A 21,114-nucleotide genomic window follows, 5' to 3' on the forward strand; every position below is an offset into this window, starting at 1 on the left:
TCGTGCTGGATAGGTATGAACAGACCTTTATAAGTTCATTATACAACTTTTCAAACGATTGGAATTGAGATTTAAATTTTGCCAATAATATACTAATTATATACACTGGATTGGTTTAATTCACTATTCGCTGACAAATCTAGTAACATCAGAAAGGAAATATCCAACTAGCTCGTATTTAAATTATCCGGCCAATGTAATCGAGGCTTAAAACAATCTAAGCATCGATCTCATTTCATTTGTTTGATCGTTAGACCCCCCGTCGTCACCGTGCATAAACACTCACATTACAATTTATGGAAGTAATGTGAGTGTTTACTTTGTAACACGAGCAATAGAAAAAAAGCCACCACATCAAAACAACGATACGATTGTTCGGATTTGTCGCTTCTACAGTACATATACAAGTACTCTTTCAGGGCTAAATTGAAGAGACAAATATGTGGATAATTGTTTAATCCATATTATTATACATTGATTCTGTTTTCATGGTTTTTATGAGATGGCGACGGTCTCTGAGAATTGTTGTGTATTAATTAATGATTTGTCATCGAAAAATTTATAACATTTTTCGAAATATTTTACGGCGCCTATGTGAGTCGATTCGGCGATTATTCCTCAAAAGGCGATCTTGTGCACGTCACTAAAATCTCGATCACGGAACATCTGGCACTCAAAAATTCCACGCAAAATATTGTACCAACGAGAACTCGATTGCTAGATATTCCGTATTCGTGATTTTTGTGGCAACGATTGTCGTGCGCACGATCGCAATTTGCGCAATAAACCGTTTACTGTGTGAGCCAAACACTTCGCACACGCCACGAGCCTGCTCTGGATACTAACCATTTTTTAAATAAAATACAAATATACTTACGGACAGGGTCGCGCCTAGGAGTTTGGCCGCCTGTGTGCAAATTAAAATCGGTCGTTCTTTAATTTTATCAGCATATGTATAAATGCAAAATTTTTACCTTGTGATAGATATTGTGTGAGAAATATAGTGTTGAAAATGTAGAAGAACCAGACGACAAGAGAGACTGAACGTTTTCAAGTTCATTCAAGAAAATATAGTGTTTTTACTTCCAGTACACATTTAGAACAGTGTTCGTCCGATGACCAACCAATACTCAACATCCTTGAAGAAATATATCTGGCAGTCTCAAAGATAATAGAACATAAAAAATACCTAGCTCTATGCGGACTGAGGGGTCTGGTTCACTGCATCGAATGTTGAAAGATCGAAAAGAATGTATGCATGGTAAACGAACATCGTCATAAAGATTTCGATTTTTCGACATTCGAAGCGATGACGGCCACCGAAAAACGGCATATCCGTGCGATTGCACTATTAAATGAAGTATTGTTATGAAAAAATTGGCGGATAGGAAAGATTTGTAGAATACATCTGGTGAATCGGATATTCACGTTAAAATGCTACAACGGTCCAAACTTTAAATAAATAAATAAATAAATAAAATTAATTTCATTAAAAACAGATGTGTCAAGGACTGTCTTATATAAAAGTAACAAATCAGAAACTTTTAATAAGAACCCAAATTTCATCAGACGAAATCAGAAATAAAAATCGAAAGCGAAGTAAGAAGAGGCTAGTAACCAGTGAATTGGAGCGGACTATTTTTACAACTGCTCCGCTCCGGCATCAATATTTTGCTTCAGTTCCGCTCCGTGTTCCACTCCATGCTCCGAGCAAAAAAGTTTCAACAATAAGAGGCTAATAAAAATTATGTCTCACGAAAATTCGGTCTCTAGTCGCACGAAAATTCGTCGCAAAGTAAAATTGCCGTATAGAATAGCCCAAAAAAAAAAATATATGCCGTATAGAAACAGCCCAAATATTGCTCAAAACTGCCCAAATCTCGTAAAAAGAAGCATTTGTTGAGCAATATTTGGCCAGTTTTCTGTACGGCAATTTCCTGTGCGACAGGAGACCGAATTTTCGTGCGAAGGACTTTCGTAGCGGCAGTTATCATGGTAGCGATTCACATTTAACCCATTTATCAGGTTGAAAATAAAAATGTAACCCATTTAAGGTCTGTCCTGCAAGTGCGGATAGTATTCTTTGGTACATTATATGGACGTATTCATACTCCATTCGCGCATGCGCATTTACGCATTCATGCTCGTCCATATAGAATGTACTAAAGAATACTGTCCGTACTTGCAGGATACTTGCAGGATAGGTATGAACAAATCTTTACAGGTTGAAAATAAAAATATATTCGGAGCGTGAAGCCCAACAAAATTTTACGTGCTCCGCTCCGCTCCTGTTCCGGGCAAAATCTCTCTCAGTCAATTCTCTGCTAGTAACTAGTAAAAATGAACGGCGGCGAAAACTCGCAAAGTTGACGTTTAGCCGAATTATTAAAGCTGGCCACACTGCAAGAAACAACAACCAAAAGTATCACATAAACCGACTGAAAAACGGCTAAAAATATTTAAGCGATGGCAAATATGATTCGGCGAATTTAGAAAACATTTCGATCGGAAATCGATCCGGATAACAGTCAAAATCGGCATGGCGAAGTGTAGCTCGACGCCGGGCAGTGTTGCCACATGGCTCGGCATTCGCAGCGGTCCGACCGACGCAGGACGCACCGATACGCCGATCGGTGAGTACGCATCGCCCGCTCGCCGACGCCACACATCACACATCACACATCACACTTCGCACAGCAAAAGCATCGTACGTCGCTCACTCCACACCCCGCAGTCCACACTGCAGGTCGACACATCGCGCGGAGACGCCGACTCGCAGACCAAAATCGACATGGAGAAACGCATCGCCCTGGAGCGGCGCGGACGAGATCCAGCTCAGGTACTTTCAATCTGTTCTGCAAACCCGTTCTGCTCCCTATCACTTTTGTGTACTGCACACCGCACTGCACCGCCCCCCTTTGTGACACGTGCTCTCGCAGGGGTGTTTTCGCAAGGGGGTCGGTCAGCGGCGGACGCGTCCGCTCAGCGTCGGTCAGTCCGTAGGATCCGGATCCGCGCCGGCGACCGCCCCCCTCTGAAAACGCTCGCAGTTGCGCGCCATCGCGTATCGCGTTCAAATAAATGATGGCGTCCGCCACGACGCGCTTCCCCACATCCACATCACGCGCGTGCTCGAGCGCGTCTGAACTCTTCGCAACGCACTCCCAAGTCTCCGCACACACACACACACCCCCCCCCCCCCATCCCGAGTTTCCCCCCCCCCCCACCTCCCCGGTTGCATCGGCCCGATTGTATGTCAAGGTCATATGTTTCCCTTGGATTTTCCGGCCCCACACTGCACTTTTTCCGTTTTCCGTTTTGTTTGCCGATTATGTAAAGTGTTTCGTTGTTTATGTTCGTGCGTGTGATCGATACTCTTCTTCGGGGGTGCACTTTGGTGCATGTTTAAAATGGCGTAATCGACTCGTTTGTTTTTTTTTTTTCGGGTAGGATGAGACAACCAGCAGAGCGTGGTCTAGTGGTGAATGTTGAATTATTTCGTACTTGATGTTACGAGTTCGATTCCCGCTGTACCAAGTCTCGCTGTTGGCCAGACCTTGGTTTGTCGAGGTCGATCGTTCGTTTCTTATCAGAATTTGCCAATTTTTATTACATACCTCCTTTACGTTTCACTTACGATTACAATTCAGGAAAAAGTTTGCCTCTTATCCGATCGTTTTCATACTTTGCCATATTGCTCATTTTGGTCATCAATATAAGTGAATGGATCCTGGTGCAAAAATATCGTGTGAGACACGTTTGATATCTGCCCGGCGAGACAGTCGTTGACGTTTATCCATCGTTTGTTTATTAGTTTTAAACATAGATGGCGGTAGTAAAATAAAAATAATGTTTTTATTCAAAATAATAATTTTATATACAAATTATAGAAGAGGTATGTTTTTAAAAAACTTTTTTTTATGTATATATTTTTCTGATTTTTCATTGAAACGTTTCCTGTAAAAATTGGCGTTTCCTTCCTTGCCATCCCAATTTTCTGTTGCAAACCTTTAGTTGTTCTTATATCTTAGGTTTCGCCATATCGCTCACCATAGATGTCTCTGTGGTCGTTTATCGAATAAAAATTCGTATGTAACATGAAAGTTATTTATCGTATTCATACGATGTTTGTAATATCTGACCGTAGATGTCAGATATTGTGTAGATTTACATGTATCTATGTAATAATTATGTGGACCAGGAAGGCGCATTTGGGGTTTACCTGTTAAGCCTTCTTGGTATATTTGTATATATGTATGTAAAAATTTGCTAAACGGATTATTCCGCAAAAAGCGAGGATGACTTTCGATTGATGGAGTTTTTGGGTGCCAGATTTTCCGTGATAGTGATTTTAGTTACTTGCGCCAGATCGCTTCTTGCGGAATAATCACTGAATTGAGGCATTTAGTAGGTGAACTTTTCGGTTAAAACAGAGATGACGGTCTACAAATGTCAGTGTGTGTGTGTATTTGATGCATGGATGCCACGCCAGTATTGCCAGTGCAAAAGAAAACGGCTTGAATTAATTTTTCACTATTATACAATATTTAGAATTTTGAACAATCATATTTATTACACATTATTAAAATTTAAAAGACATTTACCGATGGAATTGTAACCACTTTTTGGAGTTGCTCCGTTCCGATACTTGAGTACCTGCTCCAAAATCAATAAAACTGAGTGCTGATGTCTTTTCTGTTGAAAGCCTGCCACACTGAAAATTTCGCTAACATTTCCAATTAGAATTATTTCGAAATCCAATTGAAAGCCGGTATAAAAATTGTAGCTAATCCAAACAAACTCTAGTTCACTACCCTAGATAGTTATTGCTGAGGATTTCGAGTTTTGTTAAAGTGTGTTTAGACTCATATTATATATTTTGCAACAATATAAAATAAACAAAATAAGTCTTTTAATGAATGTATTTTTCCAAAACTAGTTCCATCTTCTTCATTGTTGTTAAAATGTAATGCTACAATCTAAATGCCAAGCCACAATCTAAAATACTCGGCAGTTGGGAAATTCTGCTATGGTTATAAATTCAGAAATTCCGGTGTCGACCAGTCTTTATAAACATTGATACGGATTATACGACCCATGTTCAATGCATTTTTTTTCAATGCTAACTGGAAAGGCTTAGCGGGTAGTATTCTTGTTTACTTTGTACATAATCAAAATACAACACCTATTGGCGTTTTTCAGGCCCATGGACTTGTTGGCAAATCAGCGTTGGTCAGCATTCAAAGGGTTTAAAAGGATTGAATGATGCAATGTGTGTGCATTTTCCCTTGCCGTAAAATGTCGCCCACACCCAGATAGATTGTCAGAAATGTAACATTTCATAACAAATGTAACAAATCTTTTTCAATATGTATGTTACTAATCTTCCAAGTGATCACCTTGAATTTTTTTAAAGTTTTTTTATGTAAGTTTCAGTGGATGATTTCCAGCTAAAAGCCAATTGCTGTGCTCCTTTTATAAATCTTTATAAATAAACTTTCTGCATGACTGCACTCATCCTTATTTTCATGATTGATGTGATGTATGAGTGGAATTTTGATCTTCTCTCTTCCATTTGACCCTTGCAGGGATGTTTTGTATTTGCAGTTCTTATATGCATCAAATATTGGTGCTGACTGTAGGTGCAAAACATTCCCTACTTTGCATTTTATTAATAGATATTTTTACCTTATTTGGTTCTATTATGTTTTAGTTTTTTTTTTTTTATGATTATGTATAAATGTATTTTCGGTTTTGTATATGTATATATTTTTATTTTTAATGCCACAATGATCCAAACTTAAACTTCAATAAATTGTCTTTGAATTGACATGTAGTGGGTTTAAAATCAAGGCTGTGGAATCAGATCAAAATTTACGAACTCCAACTTAATGATTTAAGTAAGATCGACTTCTAAACATTTTAAGTAATGAAAATTAAAATAAAAGCGATATTAAAAATACAAAAAATTTAAGCAATTAAAAATTGACATGTTATCCAATTTATTGAATTATTGGTAAATGTAAATACATTCTAGTGTATGTGTATGAATTTCATACACAAACAAATCAATTTAATAAAAAAATATATATACATATAAACGATTTTATTTATAATGTAATTTAAATTCATGATTTTTATAAAGAAAATATAAAATTTCAATTTAACAGTGGATTTACTTCAATATAGGAAACAATTAAGTAAAAATCATTACAGCATACATATTTACACTAACAAACACACAGTTAAATGGATGGCTTCTGAGTTTTAGTAAAATGACGGTACCCGACCAGTGATTGACGTATGTACATTAAAAATAATTAAAAAGGAAAACAATTACGCAATAATAAAAATATTATATAACAGAATACATAGTTGGGAATGTCTTGGATCTACAACCAGCACTTATATATAAGAACCAGCTGTAGATGCAATATATCCCCACAAGGCCCAAATGTAAGAGAGATCAAAATTTCACTCATACATCACATAAATTATGAAAATAATGATGAGCGCAGGCTACCAGACAAATAGGTTAAAATAATCTCCGATTACCTACGCTCACTGAGGTGGAAAATACATTCAGGCACGGCAGCAACGATTTCATCAAGAAATCGGATAGCTATTGGAATGGGAACCATCCGATAAAATATATATTATATGTCTATGAATTTCACACATGTATGTTCTGCTGGAAGCTAGTATTGCCTTATTGTAGAGAGGATCTTCAATTGGATCTTGGTTTATTATTATGTGCCGCCACATAAATTCTACATCATAACTTTTCATGTGCTGATGAGCCTTAGTACGACGTTTTTCGTTTGGAATGGTGATGCGTGTTCGATTTTTATCGATATTGTTTGATGTAACGCCAATCACTGATTGTCTACTGTTAATTTACTAAAACTGTTTGCGAAACATTCATGTAACTACCGCTTATTTGTAAACTCAATGCTCAGATGCGCCCTTATAACCAACGAGTACCGTTAATTTGTCTGAACCACAAAAATGTTGCCAAAGCTGAGGAATAGGTGAAGTTGAGTTTGGAAACAAAAAGCTCCTTCAACTTTCTTGCAAATATTTCCAACTCAAAGTTGAACTCCTTAGTAAGAAAATGTCATGTAATATTATAATACAAGTGTTGTAAATAAACTATCAATATATTTGAACCCTTTTAGTGTCTTTCGATTTTTTTTTTAGTAAATATACCAAAAATATATTGTTTTTTTTTTAATGTTAAGAGGGCTGGACACCAGCGCCTTGTCCATACAAACGTATTAAACTTCTCCCTTCCTCAATTATGACACTAGAGAAATTATTTTTTAATATGCTATGGATATCCATCATTGGCATGCATCTGTGCTTTTATTTTTTTGATTAGTTATTTTGATCAAGAAATGTCATACCTACTGCTAATCTGCTATTCCAGTCCCATACAATGCACCTTCCTCTTCTTCGAAAGACACCTGTTGGGTTGCTGAAGCTTTTCTTCGAGCTGATCGGCCCTCTTTCGAAGCAGCCTGTTGACGATGATCTGCTATTGTCAGCAGCATAATCGTTTGCTGCTATTATTCCCATCACATTGAACATTTTTAAAATAGAAGAAGAACCGTCATTGAATATTGACGTAGCAAAATAATTGGATAATTCTATAGTTTTGACACCACTGGAGTTTATTAATTAATTTGATAGTTAATTTTTGTGTATCCTTGCTTTTTTTCCTCCTAAGGTCTTATCAACGTTCTTCAAACTACGGCATTGTGATCCCATTATTTTCTTTACATGTAGATAACACTCAAGTGTTTGTATTGGAACATCATATGGATTCAAATCCAACAATCCTTTGTAAGTGGCACTATCAATCCTTTGTAAGTGGCACGATCGCGATGGTATAGATTAAGTTTGTTAGCTTATTTTTGCATGCGCAAAACTATAAAAAATAAAATAAAAAACACGTGCTGACTTCCAACTGACACGCTCATGGTTTCCAACTGATGGTCGTGTCTTCATGTTATTGTTAATTCGTACTACCTTATTGTTTCGACAAATTTCTCCTACATTTCATCAAATATTGGAATCACCGTAATCGATCACTGTCAATACAAGGATAAAAAGTATCACTGAAAACAACACTCCGAGGGATGAGCTTTGGAAAGGATCACGATAGTATAGATTAGACGAGCTGGCGTTTTTTTGCATGTGTAAAACTATTCTTAAAAATATGCCTCATACTACTGTGCAACTTAATTCTTCAGACTTATTCCAAGTGAATTGATTTTTAGTATTTATAATACATCTCAAGTCTACTATAATAGTTTCTGATGTAGTGATCATTCTCTATTTAACTATATTTGTTATTGGTACATACATATAATAGAATAATATTAATGTTAAAGGATCTTTAATGTTAGTTAGTGTACAGTATAATAGGAAAAAAATCAATGTTCTAAGTCAATAAACAATACTAAGGCAGTTAAAAATGAATCAACATCGATAAAATAATAAATAGGTCATATTGAAAAGCCAATATATTGGTTTGGGGTATTTTCGACAATTCTATGAAAGCTCATATATTGGCTGTAGAAAGAATGCTCATATATTGGATATGTGAAGAATGGTTCGGTGATTATTCCGCAAAATGCGATCTCGCGCACGTCACTAAAATCTCGATCGTGGAACATCTGGCACCCAAAAACTCCATCAAAAAAACTGTTTAAGCTGTTTATATTACAAACACTGAGCGAAGCCGAGTAAAACAGCTAGTATATATATACATTTAAAAAAAAATTAAATTGTACTTTGGAGTAGGATCCATTCGGTTGAACTTCCAAGCTCTATTATTTTGGATAAAATATTAAATTTGAAATCAGTTAAAAATAAAAAATGTTGTGAGAAGTCCTTTCATGTTTATGTATTTATTGTACAGAAATTAAGTAACGTGATGAGTTTTGGTATTCAAAATATTCGACCTTGAAAACGATGTAACAATATGCATAAAAAATTTATATATCAATTACATAACCATTTTGTGTATGAATTCATCAATACTTATTTTAATTTTATATTGTAGGTTATCGATCTGAATTTGGATAATTGTCGAAGTCCAGCCATAATCGGCTTAACCGATGAATATGTCAATTTGGGGTCCTTGAGTCTGATCAACGTCGGCCTACTGTCGTTGAAAGGTTTTCCCAAACTTCCCAATTTGAAGAGGCTCGAATTGTCCGACAATCGCATATGCCAAAAACTGGACCGACTGAACACAAGTCCAAAACTCACCCACCTCAATCTGTCCGGCAACAAAATCAGCGACATCGCCACACTCGAGCCCCTGAAAGAATTCAAAAAATTGAAGAATTTGGACTTGTTCAATAACGACGTAACAAACGTGGACGAATATCGATCCAAAGTATTTAATTTGATACCGTCGTTGAAGTGCTTAGATGGGTGTGTATTTTCATTGTTTATTTATTATATATGTATATATATTACGAAATTCGACCTTTTGTTATGTTGTATATTTGCCTTTTATCATCAGGTATGATAAACACGACCGTGAAGCTGAAGACTCCGAAGACGACGAGTTAAATGGAAATAACGAAAGTAGTGAAGAAGACGAAGGTATTTTATTTTTTTTAAATATTTAAATATTTTATTTTTTTTATATGAGGTTCTTTTACTCAAAAGTTTATTCAATCAATATTTATAAGTAGACGAGTGAATGTGGTTGTTTTTTTTTTTTTGAGAATTATCTCTCATGATGGTGAAAGTAGTTATGACCGAGAAATATTACATAAGAATATTAATAATCAAGCCCAAATTTATTTAAAATTTAATCAGAATTGAGGTGTTTGTTAATAATTATTTTATCTAAGGAGGGTTGGTCATGTAATTTGGTGCTCAAATGAGGGTTTTACAGGCCTGGATCTTGATTTTTCCAATATGACGCTCGATGGGCAAGAGAATGCTGACCGTGATGCTTCCAATACCGTGCCTCTTCCCTTGGTTATATACACAATTTATGGATTGCTCTTCCATTTGGGCTCTATATTACCGTGTAAGCATCCAATCATTATGAAAACAACATTCTGTCACATGTACTGTTTATGTGAACTCAACCACTTGGACATATGATTTTTTTCCCTAGTCGATTTGTGTTGCATTTGTTTACATTCTAAATGAAATTAAAAAAAAATCTTGTTATATATGTATATCATCATGTATTTATTTTAGATTTCTTCAAATACAATTCTCTCTTTTAGTGGCATTGCTTGTCTCGCTTTATTATGTATACTTGTATAAATAATCTGATTTTGCATGGTAACAGTCGATCAGCGTTGTCGATGATCAATGTTACTACTTATGTTATATATATATATTTCTTTCGTAATTGATATATTTATGTCTTTTGTGGAGTGAAAGTAAAAGTATTGATTTCGTTTTGTTTACTTTTGACTGTGTAGTGTGCGAGTATGTGTGGGCGAATTTTAATCACATTGATAGTGAAGCAATTTTAACACAGTATGCATATTGTATTATTCTTGAGAGGCAACATCCGATAATCACAATGCAAATACTGATAAATTATAAACATATTTACAATGTACATATTTGCAATCTTGCGAATTTCTAATGTCTGTTGTCTTTCAAAGTTGATAAACTTATGGATCTCCAGTTTTTAATTTTTAACATAACTTTATTGAACTAGTCGTTGGGTGTTTTGCTGCATTTTTTTCTTCATATTCTCGAGTTGATTTGGCTTGATTTAATTTACTTTCACCATTATTGGAGTGTTATATATATGTTTGATGGTTGTGCCGTTAACACTACACATCGTTCAAATTCATATATTTTAAATTTTCAATGTTTTGTATTGTCTATTTTTTTGTAGATTCGGATGACGAAGAAGAGGGGGACATGCCTCTTAGATCTCTTTATAATGATAAGTTAGGTAATGTATTTTTATTTTAATGATAATCTTATTGTATGTATGTTGTGTTAAAGTGTTGTATTTTATATTGCTCCTTTATTTTTATGTAGAAGTTGAAGGCTCTGGTAGCGATTTCGAAGTCGATGAGTATGGTAAGAATGGTAGTGACTGTGAAGAAGAAGACGACGAAGAATGGGCTGAGGAGGAAGAGGAAAAGGAGGGGGAAAATCAGACCGCTGAATCTGGTATGTATATATTCAAACTAGCTGATAAACATAGTATATGATCTTAATGATTAAGGTTTTATAAATTTCGTTTTGTTTTTTATACTAATTTATTGATTTTGTATTGCAGAAAGCACTAGAGGCAAAAAGCGAAAACATGAAGACAGTGAACCAAATAATTGAGTGCTCATCAATTGTTAATTTTAGTGGTAAAATCATTGTTCCAGCAGTCGTAAAAGTGTCAAGGTGTACATAAATCTGGACAACGGGACTTGTGAAATGCAATGACCAATGACAGACTCATGAATTCTATCGATAAATTATATATATGTATAGGCTAATATATATAAAAAATATATATATTATTTTTTTATAAAGTTGACTGCTGCCTGGGTATTGTTTTTATATTTGTATAATTTTTAAAGTGCCAGCCGTTTTGTTAAACATATATTTAAATTTGTCATTATATTTAAGTATACTTCTTCTATATGTATAAAAATATTTAAGTACACATTACTTTTGAAATAAATTTTAAGTCATTCACGTTTTTGTCACAGCACTTGAGATATTTAAGCGTAATTTATTTTGATGTCATATCGATGTTTTGTTTTGGTATTAAAATTTAATCTAAATGTACGCTTTGAGTTTTTGTTTTGATTTCATTTAGTCCTTTTTCCAATGTATATCTCTCGAACAAGATATTTTTATGTCTCAACCAAAGTTTATATGACTATTTTGTTTCTGAAAATCAAAGTAAAAATAATAAAAAAAATTAAGAATTATGATAAATGAAATGTTTTGTCTATTATATAAGGTTGTTTAAAAATATAGGGAGACTGTTGTCTGTTGTGCTCTCTGTTCTTGCTCCGTATTGCTAGGCGTCTCTGAAACGACGCGATGAAAATCTGAATTCGTCAATTGTATTGTTAAAATGGTTCAGTTGATATTATCTACTGCACGCACAAATTGAATACGGCAATTTCACTCGACATAGGTTGAATCGTGTTCGCGTTCGGTTAAATTACAAACATTTATTTACATTAAAATGAAATCGAGATAATGCAGCCGTTGTTGGTATTATCACATTTTTTTACGTTCCAACGATCTACAGACGTGTACGAGTAATATTTTCTTACATCCTGTAAGAAAAATATAAATGATATAAAGTAACATACATATTTAGAACTTAAGGGTAATAATTACGAGAGTATATTTGACCAAAATAGGCAATGTATAATAAATATTATAAAAACGTAAGGCATAGTGTTTATCTACTGAACTATATCAATTCACTTTGTGCGTGCCTTAGATACATTCACGGTCGAGACGTTGAAATGTCTCGCGTTTCATTTGGAGTAATAAGGAGTATCTTTTTGAACGGGTCTGTGAATGTTAGTTGTACATTATTATTATATATATATATCAATTTTAATATGAATAAGTGAACATTGATCAGATTACTTCGATGCACACGACACTCACTCGTATTGTAAATTGTGTAATCAGCGATAGGGTCCATGAGCATTTTTTTTACATTAGAACTTAGAAGATGATGTATTTAATATATGTATTGCATGCAATCGTATATTTGCCAAATCTCGCGTGGAAATTAAATACTTTTGAGCCGAGCGGGATTTCGCAAGTAGCTGATCGCTGTGTATTTGAGTGTCTTCACATTGCTCGACCCGCCGTTCGTGATTGACGTAGCATATCACACTATGTTTCATTTGATTTGTAATGTGTGTTGTCTTCGGCGCGTTGGAAACTTGCCGTTTTGACTGACAAGGTAAACTATGATTGAAAATTTTGTAAACGGAACTGCTCAGTTTCTTGTTTTTCACTCGGATTCTGACTTGGAAGTTTCCAACGCGTGCGACTGCCGATTCGGTGTAAATTATAGTTAGATTTGGAACTGTGCCGCGTATTGCTACAGTGCTTAGTGTTAGTGCATATTTATTTAAAAAAATAAAATATAGAATTATAGAAGTATTTATTTGAAACCTTTGCTGAATTTTTTTTGTCTTCGTATGTGCGTATTCAAATTTTGTGGTTCGACAATATCTCACAATTTTGTTTTGCCGATAACGATAGTTTGTAATGACAGTTATTATACTATATATTGTAAGCTCGACAGTTTGCTGTACAAAAATAAATGTATATTTAATGGTCATTTCCTCCCAATAATCATTTTTAATATATATAACATATATGTAGTGTCTTATGGAGGAATGATATATTGAACATATTTTGGTGTTGATTTGATTCTATTTTTACTTCTTGAATAAAGTAATGCATAAATTTTGATACGTGTAGCGTTTTGTATTTGAATGAAATGATTCACGAAGACACTTTTTCAATATTCTTTTCTAAGACTTCCCTAGAATATTGATCGTTCCGTTGCCACCTGTTAAATTAGAGACATAGTGTGATTTGATATTCACATATACATTATTTTCATAATTCTATTGTAAGACTACATTGATTTTTAAGAAATATTTTTAGCTATAATGTATTCAAATATATAAATTTATATATTATATATGTACTTTATAAATAAATAAGATTTTTTTTTAGAAATATAGGCATTTTTCGCAGCGCATCATAAATCATGTGTAAATTTGCACGTATGTCAGTCGAAGATGGTGAAATAAATATTCGATAAATCAGTTTTTTTCTTTCAAATATTAGATTCAAATTTAGTTATTCTGCCATTTCTACTTTTATTTTTTTTTTTGATTTTTAAACCATTCTACCGAATGTGTATTTATTTGTGGGAAATGTTTGTCTCCAATACAAATGATTTTATAGCGTAATGAATTTTGAGAATGATCTCAAAAGGGTAAATCGCATTCAATCTTGCATTAAGTATGATATAAGTAATGAAAGACAAAGTGCACAATTTTGAATAGTAGGTGTAATTGAAAGATTAACACTGTTATAATATGCACAAGGATTGGGAATTGCAATGGGTGCGTATTGAATGCTGTCGTCTGGTACACGGAAAGTGATAAACGAGACAAAGATCTCTGAATTAATAAAATACTGAATAATGTCACCAAGTGCCAATATTATTTACTCACAAAATTCAATTTTGTATGTGAAATGTTAAAAATATATGTATATATTTGAGACAATTATTGTGGAAAAAGGCGTGCATTAGGTACTTTATCATTTAGCATTAATTCCAGATAGTGCAGTTATTGTTGCGCAAATATTGTAATTGGATTGGCTATTTAAAAACACATTTTGTAGCGTAGTTGAAAATAAATATATTCACACAAAGTATCTTATTTTAATGATTCAATTGTTTTGTTTTTTTTTTGAATAAAAAATTTCACAGTATATTTATTATATAGTGATTTCATTCTTCATTTTGTTCGTTGAATTGTTGCAGTAGAACGTTATCAATAGGTATTATCAAATTTTCAGTTCCGTCTACGTTCCGTTTGTTTTTCACTAGTTTATGATCCAAAAATTCAGTTAATTGTGCCCTCAATGCCAAATCGGAACTCACTAGAAAAGATTCTCTTGCCGTCCAATAAAGATCTTTGAAAGGTATACCTAATAAAAATACAACTGATTAATTAAACGATTCAAGCAAATTAAACAAAAATAAAGACAAACAAAACACATTCGATACCTTGGTAATGAGAAGTCTTTAAATTTTTCAATTGATTCTTTACGATCAACATGAATATTCCTTTGGCATTTGTAGTCAACGAATTAAAAACATTTTTCAAAGAGGACAAAGCCAATGCTCCCGATTTGTGTACCAATAATGAGTTTTCGTATGAAGTCTCCTGTCTGTATGGAAGAAGAGTAGTCGTATCCCACCAGGAAAAGTTATAATCACTCAACTTAGCATGATCCCAAACTGAAATAGATTAATACATTATTTTATTTTTACAAACATACATCATCATATGTGCAATGACAGCAATTACCCCAAGGCTAAGCATATGGTTAGATTAAGTATTCAAACAGGACATGCAATACAATAGAGACATCTATTGATAATCAAAAATATTTGGAAATTCATATTTACGAATAAAGCGATCGCAAACCTTTGTAACCGAACTTTTAGCTGGATTAGGTATTATTATAATATTCACTTCAAATTTATTTTTACCATAGTGTCATTAACCCTTTGCCCATGGCAATAAATCGAGTTTTCGACCTTAAATACAGATTTTAATATTTACTCAAGTAACCAGATATGTTAATTAACACATAAAGTATTATTTTAAACAATAAAATACATAATATATCTCGTAGTTTTGGATTAATTGTCAAATAATCATTCTTCATAATTGTATGAAGACGTGACGTCACATAAACGAGGTTTCAGTATGGTTCCACAAAAAACTAATTTTTGACTGGTATATATTCATTTTAAGCAAATTGAATAGATGGCATTCAACTCTCAGTAATATATTCAACCAATTTTGAACCTTAAAACAGTTGAAATAGGCGCATATAAGCCTCAAAATCCCGTGCAAAGTTCATAAATTCTATGGAAGACAGCCGCACTACAGACTTGTCGCCCAAAGCTTCCATAGAAGACGCCCGCGGGCAAACGGTTAATGGGATTGCCCCAAGCCGACACCTTTGTACATATGTACTATATATAAACTTATATTACTATAAATTTGAAATTAAATTCAAATAATGGTGACTAATGAGGGTAGATGGCCAATTTAGTAGGAACTATTTCAACAACGAAATCAGACAAATTGGTAAACTCTGAACGACCTGAAGCCACATATACAATGTCTGGGCAGCAACAGTGAACCCGGTCTCAGGTTAAAACTATAAAAAAAGCAATAAAACGAACACATGACCCCTCAATTGTTAGCATTATACGCTAAGCACGGAGCTATGTAAATGTTGCAAAAAACAATACAACAGCATTTCACTTACACAAAGGTGCGTTGATGTGATCGATGGATGCGATCAGATGAACGTTTTTGATTTTCGCTAATTTCGATACTACATGTTGCGCTTTTTGATTCCGTAAGAGTGCTCCATCCAGGTTGTGAATCAGTAAGAAGAAGTTTTCATCGGAATATTCTAGGATTTCGTTTCTAATTAGATCGACCGCTTCGTAAATGTTTGCAGGTATTGAATTCAATCCGAGTAAATCTATCGCGATTGATTCGAGGATATCTTTCAGTGTCAGGCTCGGAAAGAAGCCATTAATCACGATGCAGGGATGCGTTGACAGTTTTTTTATTTGGAATTCTTGAATAAGTTTTTCTTTAGAACCGACACCGTACAAAAGAATGTTGAAGCCTTCGCTGAGAAAATAGAGCCATTTATCGAAGAGTTTTTTGTGATCGTCTAGCAGTTCTTGTATGGCGGACTTGTGTTCTTTTGATATACTTTGATTTTTAAGTATGTAGTGAAGCTTTTCTTCCGTCAGACGTGGGTTTTTCAGCCTCTCCAATGTGTGATTTGATGTAACAATCTACAAAAGAAATACTGCTGTATTCAATGGTATGCAATTGAGCAGTTCAAAATGAACAACAAATGTGTACTAACCTTTTTATTACCATGCATAGTAAAGTAATCATCTGATTTCATAATGAAGTTGGGATCTTTTTCACCTCTGGTTCTTAGACTGTATGACTTTGAAGGAGTTTTAACATTTACTTTCTTTTTTTTGCTTTGATTTTGTTCACTCTCTGATTGGGAGCTTTCTGAAGAGTGTACCTGAAATTATTTACATTACAATAATACATAGTATAACTCAAAATTTTCATTCAATGAGAAGTAATGCAGATTTAGCAATAACAGGTAAGATTCAATCAACATATATAATGAATTTGGTAGCAGCATCCCGAAATGGATACAACCACAAATGCTTACATCGTCATCTTCGCTAGCATTATCCGAGTCTGAACTCTCTTCTGATGGACAAAATTCACTATCACTCGCTGAGAAATCGGAATTTTCACTTTCAACAGCAGCCTCCAACCCTAGTCAACAATTTTATTCACATTTTCAATATACATATAGGTGGTATTAAACAAATTTAGTATATAAAATAAAACTAACGTTGTTGTAGCTTCCTTCTTACGTTACGAGGTGTTTTCTCTTGGTTGTCGTTAAATTTGAGACTTTTCGGTGTGAAGTTTTTTGTACTGGTGTGAATTGATACTCTTTTATTGCTCTTAGGCGTGGCCGAGTTCAATACTTTGAGCGCTGACTTTGGAGTTCTGGGGCTATTGCATAGATCATTTTTCTTAGGTGTATCCAACACTGATTCGATCGCCTTTTTAAGCAAATTTTGTTTCCTATGCATCTTTTTGAAGCCGAATATCTTTTGACCTTCCACATCATCCTCAGTAAATAGAGCTGAAAATATAATTTTTTTAATACAATGTGTGTTTTGGAAAGGAAATGAGATTATTTATATAACAAACCGGTGGCTTTTTCGGTGATGGCATTGTCTGAATCTTCATCATCGATGTTCGAACCAACGGTTAGTTTCTTAAGTTTGGTAGTTGCTTCTTCGGCTTCCTTGAACACGGCAGATTTACGCCTAGGACGATTGCCACGACGCGGAGTCACTGGTGTACGGTTCAATTTGTTGCTGACATCTATTACGATTTTGGGATATTCGTTAGAGACGATTTTGAATTGAGACTGGTTCTGATCGGAGCTGGAATCGGTGTCGTTGACTTGAGCGACTTTTCGTGAAGGAAGAGCATACTCTGTTGGGGGTGAAGTCAATGAGATATCTTCGATAAAGGAATCAGATTCTTTATAGCAAGGACGCGAAACAGAACGCCGTGCACGTGCCTCCATGGCGTCGCTGTCAAAGTGTTGAGAAACGCGCGCAAACACAATAACAGTGAACGTAACAACTCAATTCACAACCATTAGTGCATTTTCTAATTTTCATTTTTTTTGTGGATTGCATGTGAATTCTGCCTGAAAAATAAAATTAGCATAAGAAATTTAAAAATAAAATCATGGGCAATTCCTGAAATTTGAAATAATTCCAAAAATTCCTATTAGGATTATGTCAAATCGATGGCACTCATACATACATATGTGGTTCGGTGATTAATAGTCAAATGTGAACCGGTCACAGGACAACCGGTCGCTCTAGATCAAGAAAACTGTGATTTTAGGGTGTGACCAGTTTTCTCGTGACCAGTTTTAGTATGACGGGTGATCACGTGTGACCGATCTAGAGCGTCCGGTTGTCCTGTGACTGGTTCACATATGACTAGTAGTCCGTTTACCACGTATATATGTATGTATATATATATATATATATATATATATATATATATATATATATATATATATATATATATATATATATATATATATATATATATATATATATATATATATATATATATATATATATATATATATATTGGTAATTGGATTATTAGTCATATTGCGATGGTCACAAAGACAATTTTTGCAATGAAAACCGCGAATGCGGAATATTTGGCACTCGAGTTTTCGTTAGTATGATAGTTATTGTTAGTATGATGGACTTTTTGGCTGCCAGATTTTCTGTTATAGAGATTTTAGTGACTTTTGGGGGAGCGCTTTGTGACCAATGATCACCGAACCATATTTTTTTAATTCAGTTGCTAGTCTGGGTATAGATATTGACCAATTGATCTATAATACATCGGCGTAAATAAGTAACAAACTAATTATTATCAGCATAAAAATGCACAGCAAGGAGTAGAGCAGGGACATCATTCTGACTTTTTCCAGGGGGGGGGGGGGGGGGGGCAAAATTTGGCTTTTTATGGAAGAAGCTTCTGATCGACATGTTTAAAACGGTAAATGGATTATTCCGCAAAAAGCGATCTCGCGCAAGTCACTAAAATGTCGACCGCAGAACATCTGGTACTCAAGTTCTCGTTAGTACAATATTTTGCGTTTGTATGTTTCGATTGATGGAGTTTTTGGGTGCCAGATGTTCCGTGATCGAGATTTTAGTGATGTACACGAGATCGGTTTTTGTGAAATAATCACCGAACCGTTTAAAACTTAGCGGATAGTCAATTTGATTAATATTTTTAGTATTTCAAATGAAATGCATTTTTTCCTGACCTGACCAAAACTAGGGGGAGGGGGGAATGCCCTCCTCTGAGTTCCCAAATGATTAACGAATGTATTTGTAGCCTCATAATCTGAGAAAATTATTAATTCTGAGTAACATCACAACACCTGCGATTTGATGTGATTGAAATTGCTTTCAAGAGTGACAGGTGTATCAACAGGCTTGTAAAATATTGCGATAGCTTCACTTAATTCCTCTTATATAACTTATAATTGAAAATCTGCTGTTAAATCTGGAGAGCTTGTTTTATGATCTATTTTTTTATCAATAGACATCGGTTCATTTATATACAAGGCTTTTATATTAGCTTCACTTCGCCTTTTGGTCTGACACTATTTCCTACATTCTTCCGATCAGTTTGAAACTTTGCCATTTTCCGCGGTTTGGTCAATTCAATGGTGAAAAATAATCGTAATAAACACGTTTAAGAATTCAAAAATTTAGGAGACGATGACAGCTCATGGCCAGTAGCCTTGTTTCTTTGACTTTCCGCCCCCCACTCATTTTGCCAGATTTTAATTGTTTAAACGCCTATAATTTTTCAATGAGTTCATATTTTGTAAAAATTTAAAAAATATTTATATGGGTTGACTCCTTTCGGAAAAACTAATTAAAATCAATTGAGTAGGGTGCGATGTTCAAGTTTATTATTTTGTACATATACATACATATAGCTGTCATGTATTAATATACAAATGTTATTATTATACATATGTATAGCTGAGAAGATTTATCGCCAATTCATTTTAAAGAATGTAATGGACGAGTATGTATATGTATAGGTATAATACTTATCTGTGTGAAAAATTTGAATACATGATTTATTGCCACCAATCCACTCTCTTAACGGATGAATGAGCGTAAATGCCGCAGATAAATGGAAAACTTGGATTTTTCCAATATTTTCTCTTTTGTGACGCACGGAAAAGTATTCCAAAGATTTATTACAGTACTCCCGAAAGGTTAAACGATAGCCTGAACAAATGAGAGACGCGGTTCAGTAGTGAATTTTTATTTAGAGCGAACTAAGCGACTCCTTATCGAGGGATACTACGTACATACATACATACATATACGCACATATATATTTCCCAAGGATCCCCGACGTCACTGGATCATCATTAAAGTTGGAGTTGTGACGTCATTCACATTGTGAGAAGCATCCAATATCCTTTTATCGGAGGTATAATTTGGTCTCTGGAATTTCTTTTGAACAAGTGACGGTAATTACAGTGTGATTTGATCTACGGGATACAGTCTGCGAGGTGCGGGCTACGGGCTACAGTCTACGGGCTATCTACGGTATAGGAGCCAATGTACCGAGACAAAGCTGCCTGGGCAGAGCTGGCGCGCCTGCGTCCCACCACCCCCTGACCTCTCACACCACAAGATTACCTCTCATCGTTTCGTTTCTTTTCACCACTTTTTTTTGGAAGCCTGCCTGTGTTGCATGTGCATGCAAGTGCAAATTAATCTGCCGAATAGGTCGGGCAAAAAGCACATAACTCTTTCTTAAACGTACCTACCAAAGACAAAGTGTAGAATATATACATATGTATACATACTTCTCCACTCTTTTTAAACCGAAAAAAAAATTGTAACAGTCATAAAAGCATTAGAGAATGTTTAATGTAGGTACATACATACATATATATGTAATATCAAGTTTCTCTGATATGGTTATGGATCATTAGTCTTCCACTTGTATTGTACATACCATACATATATGCTAAATGACTCTTAGCAACAGTAAGGTATTAATTAGTTTACGTACTTTACACGGTTAGTAGGGTATCTATTCTATCTTCTACATACCTACACATTACAATCATGAATCTTTATGGACTATCGTATTTTTT

General features: G+C 34.5%; 2 protein-coding genes across 3 annotated transcripts; one reads left to right on the forward strand and one right to left on the reverse strand.

Annotated features, from left to right (window-relative positions):
• Positions 1-2,597: 2,597 nt before the first annotated feature.
• On the forward strand, positions 2,598-11,898 carry Mapmodulin (acidic leucine-rich nuclear phosphoprotein 32 mapmodulin). Of its 2 annotated transcripts, none has more exons than XM_077439482.1 (6): positions 2,598-2,839; positions 9,071-9,447; positions 9,539-9,621; positions 10,892-10,951; positions 11,041-11,175; positions 11,285-11,898. In XM_077439482.1, the coding sequence occupies exons 1-6, from the start codon at positions 2,792-2,794 to the stop codon at positions 11,335-11,337; spliced, it is 756 nt and encodes a 251-aa protein (XP_077295608.1). In that variant the 5' UTR covers positions 2,598-2,791; the 3' UTR covers positions 11,338-11,898. The 2 variants fall into 2 exon arrangements, with proteins under 2 accessions (XP_077295608.1, XP_077295609.1); XM_077439483.1 differs by having other exon boundaries at positions 11,041-11,179; positions 11,289-11,478.
• A 1,997-nt stretch (positions 11,899-13,895) lies between these two features.
• On the reverse strand, positions 13,896-18,012 carry Orc2 (origin recognition complex subunit 2). Its single transcript, XM_077439144.1, has 7 exons — positions 17,580-18,012; positions 17,212-17,511; positions 17,023-17,132; positions 16,696-16,866; positions 16,075-16,621; positions 14,795-15,028; positions 13,896-14,715 (listed from the first exon to the last, which is right to left on the reverse strand). Exons 1-7 carry the CDS (start codon positions 17,962-17,964, stop codon positions 14,516-14,518), a joined length of 1,947 nt encoding a protein of 648 aa, XP_077295270.1. The 5' UTR covers positions 17,965-18,012; the 3' UTR covers positions 13,896-14,515.
• Between the last annotated feature and the right edge of the window lie 3,102 nt (positions 18,013-21,114).

Source organism: Arctopsyche grandis, chromosome 10 (assembly GCF_051622035.1).
Source record: "Arctopsyche grandis isolate Sample6627 chromosome 10, ASM5162203v2, whole genome shotgun sequence".
NCBI classification, from domain to species: Eukaryota; Metazoa; Arthropoda; class Insecta; order Trichoptera; family Hydropsychidae; genus Arctopsyche; species Arctopsyche grandis.